The 13,604-nt window shown below is 37.3% G+C and overlaps 1 protein-coding gene across 2 annotated transcripts in view; it reads left to right on the forward strand.

Moving 5' to 3' along the window:
* Window positions 1–13,604, forward strand: part of mnd1 (meiotic nuclear divisions 1 homolog (S. cerevisiae)) — a 33,435-nt gene that overhangs the window by 11,761 nt on the left and 8,070 nt on the right. For both annotated transcript variants that reach the window (XM_007541528.2, XM_016665735.1), the window contains 4 exons: window positions 4,737–4,794; window positions 8,037–8,185; window positions 10,549–10,623; window positions 10,779–10,893. In XM_007541528.2, coding sequence (XP_007541590.1) covers window positions 4,737–4,794; window positions 8,037–8,185; window positions 10,549–10,623; window positions 10,779–10,893 — 397 coding nt within the window. The remainder of the gene's footprint in view (window positions 1–4,736; window positions 4,795–8,036; window positions 8,186–10,548; window positions 10,624–10,778; window positions 10,894–13,604) is intronic.

Raw genomic sequence — 13,604 nt, forward strand, 5'->3', positions numbered from 1 at the left:
TGATACCATTCATGCTATTAGCATTTTGGCATATTTTAGTTTATGCATTAATTTTAACACACTGAATGGTACAAGTAGAGCTTAGTCCACATGCTTCTGACTCTCCACAGGTTATTGACTACATTGAAGCTTTATTTAGCATTAAGGCTAATTTTTAGCATCGGAACGCTGGGTCCAAACCGACGGGCACACTTTGGCAGGCCCCTTAAAATTTCTGCAGGAATTTTCTAGTTGGGGCCTGCCCATAGCAATGCATAGGCAGGCACCTATTGTTCTAGAATGTCTCTTTATTCTTCTTATTATTTATTATCCTTCCATCACCGTTAATGCCGCTCGTACCGATGAGCTACACCCAATAATACAATAATGATTGTTCTCAAAGAAATTTTCTCACTGCACGCTCAAACTTGCACCTAAATGTTCACCTGTGAACATTGAGCACAGCTCAGTATGAACATTTGCAGTTCACATTGAGCTGTGCGAGCAGAGAAAACGTGGTGGATTTACCTTGATAAATTCTACAAAGAAACATATATATATAAATATAAATATATATATATATATAAATGTCCATATAGGTGGGCCTATATGATTGAGGTAAACTTCAGAGATAGGGTTGCCACCTTTCAGAAAGCAAAATAAGGGACACCCACCACGGCGCGTGTCACCCGACTATCATGGGGTGGGATGACTGCTGCAGTGATAGATAATATTTTATGGCGGTGTTTTTTGTCCTTAAAAAGTGATCCATAGAACAACCGTTCATACATAGAGGTCGGTTCGAGTACCCCAAAACTGTACTCTAATCAGAGTAGTATACTTTAAATACGTTTAATTAAGCAAGTGTAAAAAGTATTTGGTAAACCACTGAGTAACTAATCATAACACCTGATTTAATATTCAAAATGTGTCCTCAAACAACTAAAAGCATAAAAGTTAAGTGAACATTCTGATATTTTACAGAGTATTACCAAAATATTTCTATAAATAAGGAGTTAGGTTTGGAGGCTAGTTCTAGACCAGATTTACCACAGGGCCCAGGATAGTCAGTGTTTTGCCATGGCAACACTTGAAAAAGAACGAAACAAACAAACAAACAAACAAAAAAAAAACAGAGCAATATTTCATAATTTGATATAATAAGTAAGCCAAAGACCCACTTGCGTCTCCAGAGATTCAGATTGCAGATGGAAAGTGTGATCCTATCTCCATACTGCAGCTAAAAGTGCAGCACTATACATTTTAATTCATTGTTAAAGTAAAATTGTGAAGGTTAAAAAAAATCCACCACTGAGTATTAACATAAGACATTTATTTAGTATAACTTCTTTGGTAACCCGTTGGCCCCTGTCTAGAACCGCCTCTGGGCTGCAGGTCTGTGTCTGGTGCATAAATGACCACTGAACAATGAATTCATGAAATATATCAACATTTCAAAATAAAACATACAGAAAGCCCTAACAAATTTTTTGAAGTAGGAAATATTTATGTATTTACTGTTAATGTATGATTTGTTATTTAAATGATCATCTGTATTATTTTGGCTTAAATAATTAATTAAATTAAATTAAATTAAATAAGCAAATAGTCAAACCAATATAGTCTACTAAAAGCACAATAAGAAACTTAATCTTAGCAAAATGTTACCATATCAGGGTCTGCTGTGTTCCTCTCCTGATCCTTTCTGTCTAGTATCATACAGCACACTGCGCCAATATGGACACATTTTATTATTTTTTTTAATTGCCTCTGTTCATCCTCACTAACATTATTCAGCCTGGGATTTGCGTCTTCCTTCTCACGTCTGTATTCTTACGAGAGGTTTTACTTCTAAGGACGGTGCAGTATCGGGTCGAGGATGTTTTAAAAAGATCCAGGTTGATTGCAGCTCACTTCGGCTCCGTCTCTAGGCAACCGTGACAACAGCGTCGGTCCGTAGCGTTCAGGGGTCCTTTAGCTCCTGCAACGAGAATTTGCTGACCTTAATATTTCCTGTTTTATTTTGGTCATTATTGTTACACTTAGTAACTATGTGTGTGATAAGCGTATATTAAGAAAAGAAAAATTGTAAAACTTATTAACCCTTTTTAAAACCTTTTGACCCGTTATATCCTCTCTTATGCCCGGATTCAGAAAATGCTATGCGCAAAGACTGAGATCACACAGAGATAACAGCGTCACAATAATCAGCATTTATCCAAGACAGATTCATATGATCACCAGAAAAACACATCACAAAACATCAGAAAACTCAGAGCACAAACAACACATGAATTTACCTGAGAGGGAAAAAGACAAAAGATGGAAACGACAAACAAAAAGCAAAGACGTCTTTGAAGAAATTGCAAAGAGCAAAATCTGATTTGTTACTCTTGTTTACAAACTTTTATAGTAAAGGCGTATTTAATTTATTCAAATAAGGCGTATCTTTGCTCATCCAACCAGAAGCTGTCTCTGACCCTCTTTAAAGTTAGAAACTCCCTACAATTTGTTTTCAAGATCTAACACCAGTTGTCACCTTTATCTAAACAAAGTGGAAGCAGAGCTTCTCCTCCACTGGCCTGAACTCCTGCTGTTTTATGGCTTTTCACAGATCAGTGTGAAGCTGGAACTTCTCCTGATTGTTTTCCACACAGACAAAGGGCAGATCAGAAAATCGTAGCAAACAATCTGCTGTAACTACAGGTAACATAAAGGTCAATAGGGCAGAATAAGTTATTAATGTGAAAACTATAATTAGGCTGTTTCAATCAAGACATGTTGCTAAGTTTTAAAACTAGCATATTTTAAATGTATTTTCTTAACACGCGTCTATCGGACATTTATAAAAATACGGAACAAATTATGTCCCATATCGGTTCAATATGGGATGCAACATTTAACAGCCAAATACGGGACAATTCCATATTTTAAGGGACGGGTGGCAACCCTATTCAGAGATCAAGCCACGACAACGCACGCTAAGCTAAGCGGCTAACACACAGAGGTGCCAGCTGTCTGATTGGTGCACGCTTCCTGTCAATGAATAAACTATTAAAAACTATAAACCCATCTTTATTTCAGGAGTAATTTTGCCCCGCCAGTGAAATGCTCACCACAGAAGAGACGCTTGCAATCTGGCTTATTAAAAAAATTAAAAATTATTTTAAAAAAACTAAACAAAAACACACAATGGCTAGCCTGGTTGGGGGCAGGGAAGCCCTGCATTTTTTTCAGCTCAACTCATTTTAGGGAATCCAAAGATTTTTCCTCAGCAGAGAATCATCTTGCCTCTTCATTTTATTTCCTCACAGGTTTATTTTTGTTCAACATTACTAATCTATGGTGGATTAAATATGTTTGAATTGGCCTTTACCCCTTCAAAATTTAGATTTTGATTTTAGAAAAAAACTATAACTATATAAAAAAAATTAAGACCTTAATTAAATTTGTTTTTGACTCCGTCTTGTAATGTTTATGTACAGTGCCTCTAAAAATGTATTCAGCTCCATGGATGTTTATTCTTTTATTGTTTACAAATCACTCATGATCAACAACATTTTGGATAAAAACATTTAGAGAAAAATCCCTCAAGTGAAAACTGATTTCTACAAAAGTAAGGACAAGCAGAAATAATTTACATATAGATTTACACATGAACCATATTCATTACTTTTCTTGATGATGGATTTACCTGAATTCTGGGGGATGTTTATTGCATTAGAGGTTTTTTCACTAGCCTTTTCTAGGAGTGTTCTTTAGCCTTCATGCTATAATGACATATTGATGAACCAGTGAGTAGTTTTTAAACTACAATCACTTCACTTACTTCAATAATCCCCATTCTACTCATTTTGAGATGACTTATCACCAATTGGCTGGATTTCAAATTATGTGAATATGTAAAATATTGGGCGGCACAGTGGCGCCGTTGGTAGCATTGCTGCTTTGCAGCAAGAAGGTTCTGGGTTTGATTCCTGGTCCGGGGTCTTTCTGCATGGAGTTTGCATGTTCTCCCTGTGTGTGTGGGTTCTCTCCGGCTTCCTCTCACAGTCCAAAGACATGACTGTCAGGTTAATTGGTTTCTCTAAATTGTCCGTAGGTGTGAGTGTGTGTGTGTGCATGGTTGTGTGTCCTGTCTGTCTCTGTGTTGCCCTGCGACAGACTGGCGACCTGTCCAGGGTGACCCTACCTCTAGCCCGAAATGTTCACTAGAGATAGGCACCACCACCGCTCCTGACCCCGCTGTGGACAAGGGTGTTAGAAACTGGATGGATGTTAATATTTTTTACCTGTCGTTATTTTATGGGAATTGATTTTCACTTTGATGTTACAGGGTTTTTTGTATTTTTCTTTGTCAAAAAAGCCCATCCAAGGGAGTAAATACTTTTTGTAGACATTGTAAATTCTATTTTAACAAACTGGAATATCTCCAAAATATTTTTAGAATTATCTGTATTCTATTTTAATGTAAAACGCTTAAATTATGTGAGTGATAGTTTAGTCTAACAAATTTCCAATCTTTTTTTAGAGCCACAGTTAAATTTCCTTAAAGCATTTTAATTGCATGGTTACAGGAAACATACCCAGCAACCTGGGGATTAATGTTGCAAAAAAAATTATTGTCCATATTCCTGTAATAACATCCATAAAACCTAAATATAAACTGATCCTCATGTAGACAGAAGTTAAATGGTCTTCTTCCTCCTGCATATAACCAGTAAGAAGTTCTTAAACATGTTTTTTTGCTCTTTTAGAAGGACGTGTTTCAGCTTAAAGACATTGAGAAGATTGCCCCCAAGTCAAAGGGCATTGGTGAGTAAATATAAACAGTTTTCAAAAGAAAGTCACTTTCACTTTTTAAAAAAATAAATTACAGAAAACAGAAAAAAATCTAAATCAAAAATATTTAATAACGGGGTGACTACAGGACTACATGAATCCTGTTGAATTAACACTATGAAGGTGTGTACATATTCAGGAGATGTGAGTTGTAACATTTAAAGTCTGATAGTAATGTAATATATACAATTAGTGTGAATACATAGAAGGGATTTAATGTTCTCTGCACACAGACATTGTTCTTACTGAGACTTGCAGGGAATGTAATTAAGTCAAGCAGGTTGTTTTTCTTTCCAGAACTCTGAAGTGTTTACCTGAAGGCAGGTCAGAGTTAAATACCACTCCTTAACTATATCAATACCCTCATTTCATATAGAAATATGTTCAGTGTCTTTGTTGTAAACAGTATAGTAACAACTATACCTACTGCTCAACATGTTTATGACGTTTCTGCTATCTATAAAGTTGTGTTGAGATTGAGAGAACGCAGGTGAGCATCACTCAGTTTAAAATTGCTCACTGGTTTCATGCAAATCAGTTTCTTTCAGCTAAAGATATTTTGAAAAATCAAAAATTAATTTCTATTTCAGTCACAAGTAGATAAATTTAAAATCTGTTAGCAGCATGCTTATTCTANACACACACACACACACACATATATTGCAGCAGAAGAAAGCAAGTAATGTAATCCCCTTGTATTTAACAGCAACTAAGGAAAACTTACTCCACTACTCATGCATACAAGTAGTAGTAAACTTGTTCAAGACACAACTGACATATATGATATATTTAATTTTCTAGTTCTTGGGTGCCCCACCTTACTGATGCTGCCCTGAGAATCTGCCTATGTAGCATATATCAAAAACTGCCACTGTATGCATGTTTCCCAAAAATGATTTAACATCTCAAACCATTTTATTCTCAGTTTTCCATATGTTGATATTCAGGAAAGCTATAAGGAAGTCAGAAATGGAACTTGTGCCATGAGGTGGCAGTCTCTTGTTCTCATCTCGCCGAGCAACCGGTGTAATTCATGCATGTGAAATTTTGAGCTTTGAGCTTGTACATGTAGAAGTGAACTCGAGGGCTAGAGACAAGACACAAGAAAGTCAAAGAAATTTCAGCTTTTGTTGCTGTTTGCTGTCACGGAAAATGTTACTCCCAGTTTGTCAAGTCCAAACGTGCTACTTTGAAGTAGGTAATCATCTGCCACAGAAGCTTTTGGGTCAAAATAGTAGTTTGATTAATGATTAATCGCATGCGCTAACAATGGTAGCCCCAATTGCAATACAACATGCATAAATAATTAAAATCTCTTTGTTTTGTTACCATCAAAACTGCTCAGCTTCATGCACATTGTGATGCCATTACAACCAGGGTTTCATTGCTTATGCTGTCTGAGCTGTTTTTGGTCTGCACAGCAGAACTTGGTCTGCCTGCAGCAGTAGGAAAGAGTTGGTTGAAAGCATGTAGCTCTAAAGGTTAGCATGTTTCCTCATCTTGCTGTTGGACATAATACACACAATTAAAAATATGAGACATCAAACCTGGAGTTTTAAATACTTTGTTTCTGTAAAAAATATTTCATAGGAATTTTTCATAGGAAGTGTAACAGATATTTGTTTAGAAAAAGTGAATGTTGTTGTGAGTAAGAGGACATGGTTGTGACCCCTGCTCTGAGGTGGAACGTTGTTTTAGAATGTGGGGGTTGGACGTCCAGCTATTTTTTTTTGCACAAGGATTGATATTAGGATTCATATTCAAATTCAAAAATACTTTAGGGGAATTAAATGTTGTAACTCATTAATTCAGATTCTTCACAGAGTTATTGCAGATGGTGATGGCTGTTGGCAGGAAAGACCTCCTGTAGTGGTCTGTATTACAGCAATTCTGAAGAAGCCTCTGACTGAAGATACTCTGTTTTCCCAAGACAGTCTCATGAAGAGGATGGGGAGGGTTGTCCATAATTTTCTTGATTTTATGACGATTCCTTCTTCGCATCTCATCTCTAGAGGTTCCACAGTCGTCCCCAGAGCAGAATCAGCCATTTTTTCAGGCTGTTGAGCCTTTTTAGGTCCCTGGCTCTGATGCTGATTGATGAAAAGATGATGCTCTCAACAACAGACTTATAGAAGATCTGAAGCATCTGGCTGCAAACCTTGAGGGATCTTAGCTTCCTCTAGAAGTCCAGTCTGCTCTGTTGCTTCTTATAGACGCTTCACTGTTGTGTCTCCAGTCCAGTCTGTTGTCCAGATGAACACAGAGGTATTTATATTCCTTAACCACCTCCAGTTCTTTTCCCATGATGGAAACAGGATTTGATCTAACCCTGTTCCTCCTGAAATCTACAATCATCTCCTTTGTTTTATTCACGATTAAGATGAGATGATTGTTCCCACACCTTAACACAAAGCGGTCCACCAGCTCTCTGGACTCAGCCTCTTGTCCATCTCTGATAAACCTGACAACTGCAGAGTCAATTGTGTATTTCTGTAGACGACAGAAGTGAGACTTATGCTGGACGTCTGAGATGTACAGAGAGAGAAAAGGAATGGTGAGAGTACAGTGCCCTGTGGTGCTCCTGTGTTGCTGACCACCTGGTTAGACACAAAGTCTTTCAGTCTGTTTGTGAGGTAGTCATAGATCCTGGTAATTGTTGAGGCCTCCACCTTTGTCTTCTGGAGTTTCTCACAGAGTAGATCAGGCTGAATTGTGTTAAATGCACAAAAGAAATCATAAACATGATCCTCACAGTGCTTTGTCCAGTGGTGGATCCATGTTAGTTTGAGAATTTATTTATGTTTTCAGTTTCCTGAGCAACCATGAGCTTGTTTAGTGTTCAAGCGGCCCTCTGTGTTTCTGCTGCTGCTTTACCTCCTCTCAGCAGCTTTTGTTTTCAGTATGAAAGGAACCAGCAAAGCATTAGAGTATCACATTTCACCACTAACAACATTCAAGATGTAACTTCTGCTCATGCAGCAAACTCTTTAGGCACAGTGTTTAACCATCTGCCTGGCTGTACCTGTGGGTCCCAGAACTGATCCAGTAGAGCTCTGGAGAAGTAAAACCTGATGGTGATGATCCTCAGGAAAACACTATATCATCCATGATGCCAAATACAGCTGAGCTTGTAGTTCTCTTATAAATCTCCAAGTAGCCTTCGGTCCTGAGAGAAGCATGTCTGGACTGTTGTCCTCTAACCTTTGTGCTTTCAGCTCCTATGACGGTGAAGGAAGTGCTACAGAGCCTGGTGGATGACAACATGGTGGACTGTGAACGAATCGGCACCTCCAACTACTACTGGGCTTTTCCCAGTAAGGCCTTACATGCTCGCAAGCACAAGCTAGAGGAGTTGCAGAAACAGGTGACAGTTTTTGTGTTGCTGCTGACAGTTTGTGTGCAGCAACAGGTCCGGTATTCTGTCAAAACTTTAATCACGTTTTCTCACAGTCTTTTAGAAATTATTTTAAACTGACGAATTGTGTGACGGAACACCTTGATGTGTCTTGATACTGCTAACTACCACACACCTAACAGATAAATTAATCAATACTTCTTTATTTTTAGTAAAATCTGTAACTGATGAAGGGAGGAGACGAGGTTTTGTTTCCCAGCAGGCCTTTTTTGTCTGCTTCTCTGTTCAGAATGATGCTGTCAACTGTAGTTGACTTTGCTGTAGTAAAGAGGTTGGGATGCAGAAAATAGCTTAGAAAAACTGCTAAAAGGATACAAGAAGAGGCAGTAAATATCTGTATTTTAAAATGCCAGAATTGAAGTTTTGCATTTTCTAATTTATTTTAAAGGCAGATAAATCAGAGTTTAAAATAAATTGTAACTCATTTCTCTCAATTTAGCTGAGGAAACGTCTTGGGTTTTCTGCTCATCTGTAGAATGTTTATAATGGCATAAAAGTCACTCTACTGCTCTTTGAAGCTCTCGTGGTCTGTGATGACCCACTTCCCTCTTTGGTTGCCTGGTTGACAGATGGTGTAATTTTAACTTAGCAACTCTGCAGAGAATGTCAGCTGCCATTTTTTTCAGAGACAAACCAGCAGTACATTGTGGCACAATGTGAATTTCCTCCAAGTATGTGCTTGCATTGCTGTCATACAGTCATATCACTGCACTGATGGTTTCAGATTTTATCAATGGCGCAAACTACTGATGATATTGGCTGAGTCAAATAGTGAAAAATATTTTCTACAAATTTTATTAGTAGAAAATCATCTGATCATTAAAATAATCACTAGCTGCATCCCAAACACAGCTTGGTTCTTAGATTACTTTTGTTGTGCCTTTACATCCCATTTGAGAAGAACCCATTTGTTTACAAAATATAATAATGATTATTTGTACTGAAACGGTTAATTGTGATGGATCAGTTATTGAAATAGTTGCCAACTAATTTAGTAAACAATTAATTAAATGTAGAATATAGTCTCAAAAAGGCCATTTACTTAAAGAACAACACAGCTAGAGCAGTAATGAAGCCAAAGAAGGGCAAAAAATGTGTAAGTCCAGCAGAAAGGGCTGAGCTTTTCATATGTGTAATTTCTAGATATATTTTTAGCATTGGCTACAAATGATCAAGTGTCACTAAAGGCATGCTGTTCTTGCAATTTAGGCAATCAATCAATCAGTCAGTCAATCAATCAATCAATCAATCAATCAATCAATCAATCAATCAATCAATCAATTTATTTTGATAAATTGTCCACATTAAACACAGGAAACAAAAAAAAACACTAATTTACCCATAATTTACTAAAAAAGGAATAGGCTGAAGCCACGCTTATTCTTGCCTACCCTATTTTATACCCAACCAAGATATCTTCACAGTACATGTATAAATCTACATAACAGAATAAGAATTTATCATTTTACATTTTAGAGCTCTTTTAAAGCTCACCAAGAAAGGACATAACTTAAAATCATCATTCAATTCATTCCACAGTTTCACACCAATAACTGAAACACATCTAGACTTTATCTGGCTCTTCTGTTTTGCACATTCAAATATAAACAAACCTCACAAATGATATTTATTCTCTCTTAACTTAAATAATTTCTGAATACCAGAAGGAAGGCTTTTGTTCAATGCTTTATACATTGTTTTTCTTATTTCAAAAATGAATTGAATTTCTTGTTTATTTGCGTATTTTCATGTATTTCTGATACCATATAAGAAAGGCTTAAGTGGTTTAATGAAAAATCTGCAGAATGGGCTTTTTTTCTCTTTTATCCAATCACTAAAATAATCGTTAGTTGCAGCCCTAATTGTGATTAAAGATATTCTTCACATTTTCCATAACAGAATTCCAGTTAATATTTGAGTTCAAACCCCTTTCATATGGAACCTGTAAAACCCACAGACTTTAAAAATGGACAAAGGATGAATGGACAGGCATGCATTAATTTATAGGCAGATGATTGGATTATAATATGGACGAGTGATGGGTAGTCTGGTTGATGGATGGATAACTAAAAACTTTGCATCTTTTATTTAAGCTACAATTTTCAAGCTCTGATTGGACCAATTTACCTTTGGAAATGTAGATATTGATCATAATTAATAAAGGACACAGAATGAAACTGCAGAAGATTTAAAATAAATTCTAGATTTATTTAGACCTTGAAAATATTGAAATCAAACTCCTTAAATTTCCAGACTCTTTGAGACTTTATAGGAAGCTTGATGTTGTTTTCTTGTTTTTGTTTCTTTTACAGGTTTCTGATGCAAAGCATCGAAAAGTTTCTCTAGAGAAAACAGTGGAAAAGGCAAAAGTGGGACGAGAAGGAACGGTAAGAGGAAGTGGTATCAAAGAACCTTCACACAGTCATCAGGTTTAGTGCATAAGAATCTGTCTAACAGGGTGTGTGTGTGTGTGTGTGTGTGTGTGTGTGTGTGTGTGTGTGTGTGTGTGTGTGTGTGTGTGTGTGTGTGTGTGTGTGTGTAGAAAGAAAGAAGCTCTCTGCTGAAGCAGCTGCAGTCTCTGAGGGAAGAGCGAACAAAGCTGCAAGCCGAGCTGGAGAAGTACCGCGAGTGTGACCCCGACATTATCAAAGACATGAGTGAGTCTAGTCACCCACATTACCTCACAATTTGTTCAAATGATTAGTTGATCAAATTGCTCTCACTCAATTTGATTATGACCACAGGATTATGCCCTGTGGTCATAATCAAAATGACCATAGGGCAAAATAATCAAAATGACCATAGGGCATTTTGATTATTTGATCAAAATGCCCTGTGTGAGACCAAGATTAATTTGTTTGGTTCAGATGCTCTCCAGCATGTGTAGCAGCAATCAGGTGAGAAGTACAAAGATAAGTGTGTGATGCCTACAGCTAAGCATGGTGGTGGTAATGCCATGGTCTGGGGCTGCATGAGTGCAGCAGGTGTTGAGTTACATTTCATGAACTCCAGTATGTACTGTGAAATACTGAAGCTGAGCAGAGCTCCCTCAGGAAACCGGGTCGCAGGGCAGCGTTCCAGTATGACAATGACCCCAAACACACCTCTAAAACGACCACTGCTTTATTGAAGAGGCTGAGGGTGAAGGTGATGGACTGACCAAGCATGTCTCCAGACCTAAACCTAATAGAACATCTTTGGGACATCCTCAAGTGGAAGGTGGAGGAGCGCCAAGTCTTGAATAGCCGCCAGCTCCGTGATGTCATCATGGAGGAGTGGAAAAGCATTCCAGTGGCAACCTGTGAAGCTCTGGTGAACTCCATGCCCAGGAAAGTAAAGGCAGTTTTGGTAAATAATAGTGGCCACACAAAATATTGACTCTTAAGGAACTTTCACTAAGGGGTGTATTCACGTTTGTTGCGGTGGTTTAGACATTAATGGTTGTATTAAGAATTTATTTTGAGGGAAGAACAAATTTACACTGTTATATAAGCTGCACACAGACAGTGTAAATTTTCATTGAGTCAAAATGTCATTTTGTCAGTGTTTTCCCATGAAAAGATGTACTTAAATATCTGCAGAAATGTGAGGGGTGTACTGAAAAAAAAATCAAATTTTTTTTACTCCAATCATTAAATTAATAAAACTAAATACTTTCAACATGCATATACAGTGTATCACAAAAGTTTGTGATACACTGTATATGCATGTTGAAAGTATTTAGTTTTATTAATTTAATGATTGACCTACTGATCACCATTTCATTAATTTTAATACTGAAGTAAAAATATTTTATTCAGTGAAATATCTTTATAGAAGTTTCCAGTAAAAAATAATTACAGCAATTATGATTGACACGAGAAGGATTTAGTTTACCTAATAATAACTTAAAATAACTTGGTTCTTCATAACCCCTTTAGTTTTGTACTAAGCTTATTTCATTAGCATTGACAACAAAACATTTTCACAGCTCCCCGAAAGTCCCACCAAAGCATAACAGGGAGCTAAGGTCTCAGCTCTTCCTTTGTTACTGCACCAATTTGAAAATAAAATCATATTTTTTTATACCCATTTTTATTTTCAATTGCATTTGACTTCCATCCCTCCACTCCTGACTTTCCTTTCTTAAAAAGAAATTAGAAATGGGAAATATTTTCAAAACCTGACTTTTATTTCAATCATTCTTTCTGTGAGTTGCTTTGATTTCAAAATCCAAATAATCAGAAGCTCTAAAACATGGTTGTCAAACAAGATGGCCCACCATCTTTCGGGTTTCCACTTTGAACTATGGAAACCCAAAAAATGCATTGGTGGAAAATTAATAGATAACTTGAATAAAAAATTCATGTACTCGATAAAGTTGATTGCCAAGCCCTACAGTGTTGCAGAATTCCTATTGTAAACTGTACTATATTCAACATAAACAGTTTGAGATATGTGGTTTGTGTTCGCTCATCTGTTTTCACATGCCTTATGGCATCAGATTTCCCTCGCCTTCTCCCTTAAACACACAAACACACACACGCATGCACGCACGCACACACACACACACACACGCACGCACGCATGCGTGCACATACGCACGCACACACAAAAAGCTTTATGGTCACTGCTTCTCTATGTTTGGTTCTGGTTCTGGGGTTGCAGAGCAGAACCAGAAGACCTGAGAGGTCTGGAAGGTTGATACAACAACAGCAGATCTTTAATGTATTGTGGTGCTAAGCTGTTCAGTGATTTATAAACTAACAACAGTATTTTAAAGTCTATTCTTTGAGCTACAGAGAGCCAGTGAAGGACTTTAGAACTGGTGTGCTCTGTCTTCCTGGTTTTAGTGAGAACATCAGCATCAGCGTTCTGGATCAGCTACAGCTGGAGGACTGATATGTTAGTCAGAGCTATGAAGACGCTGTTACCGTAATCAATGCGACTAAAGATAAACGCATGGATGAGTTTCTCTAGATCTTGCTGAGACATAAGTCCTCTAATCCTGGAAAGGTTTTTTAGGTGGTAGAAGGCCGACTTTGTAACTGTCTCTTTATGTGGCTCTGAAGGTTCAGGTCAGAGTCTATCACTACTCCCAGGTTTTGGGCCTGATCGCTGGTTTTAGTTGTAATAACTGAAGCTGTGTGTTGATTCTAGTTCGCTCCTCTTTAGGTCTAAAAATAATAACTTCAGTTTTGTGTCTTTTTAGCTGGAGAAAGTTTTGGCACATCCACACATTTATCTGTTCTAAGCATCTATTCAGTGATTGGATGGGTTCAGAGTCACCTGGTGACATCGTGATGTAGAGCTGTGTATCACCTGCATAGTTATGGTAGCTGATCTTATTTCCTGTTATAACTTGAGCCAGTGGGAGCATATAAATATT

This window comes from Poecilia formosa, unplaced genomic scaffold (genome assembly GCF_000485575.1).
Source record: "Poecilia formosa unplaced genomic scaffold, Poecilia_formosa-5.1.2 Scaffold614, whole genome shotgun sequence".
NCBI classification, from domain to species: Eukaryota; Metazoa; Chordata; class Actinopteri; order Cyprinodontiformes; family Poeciliidae; genus Poecilia; species Poecilia formosa.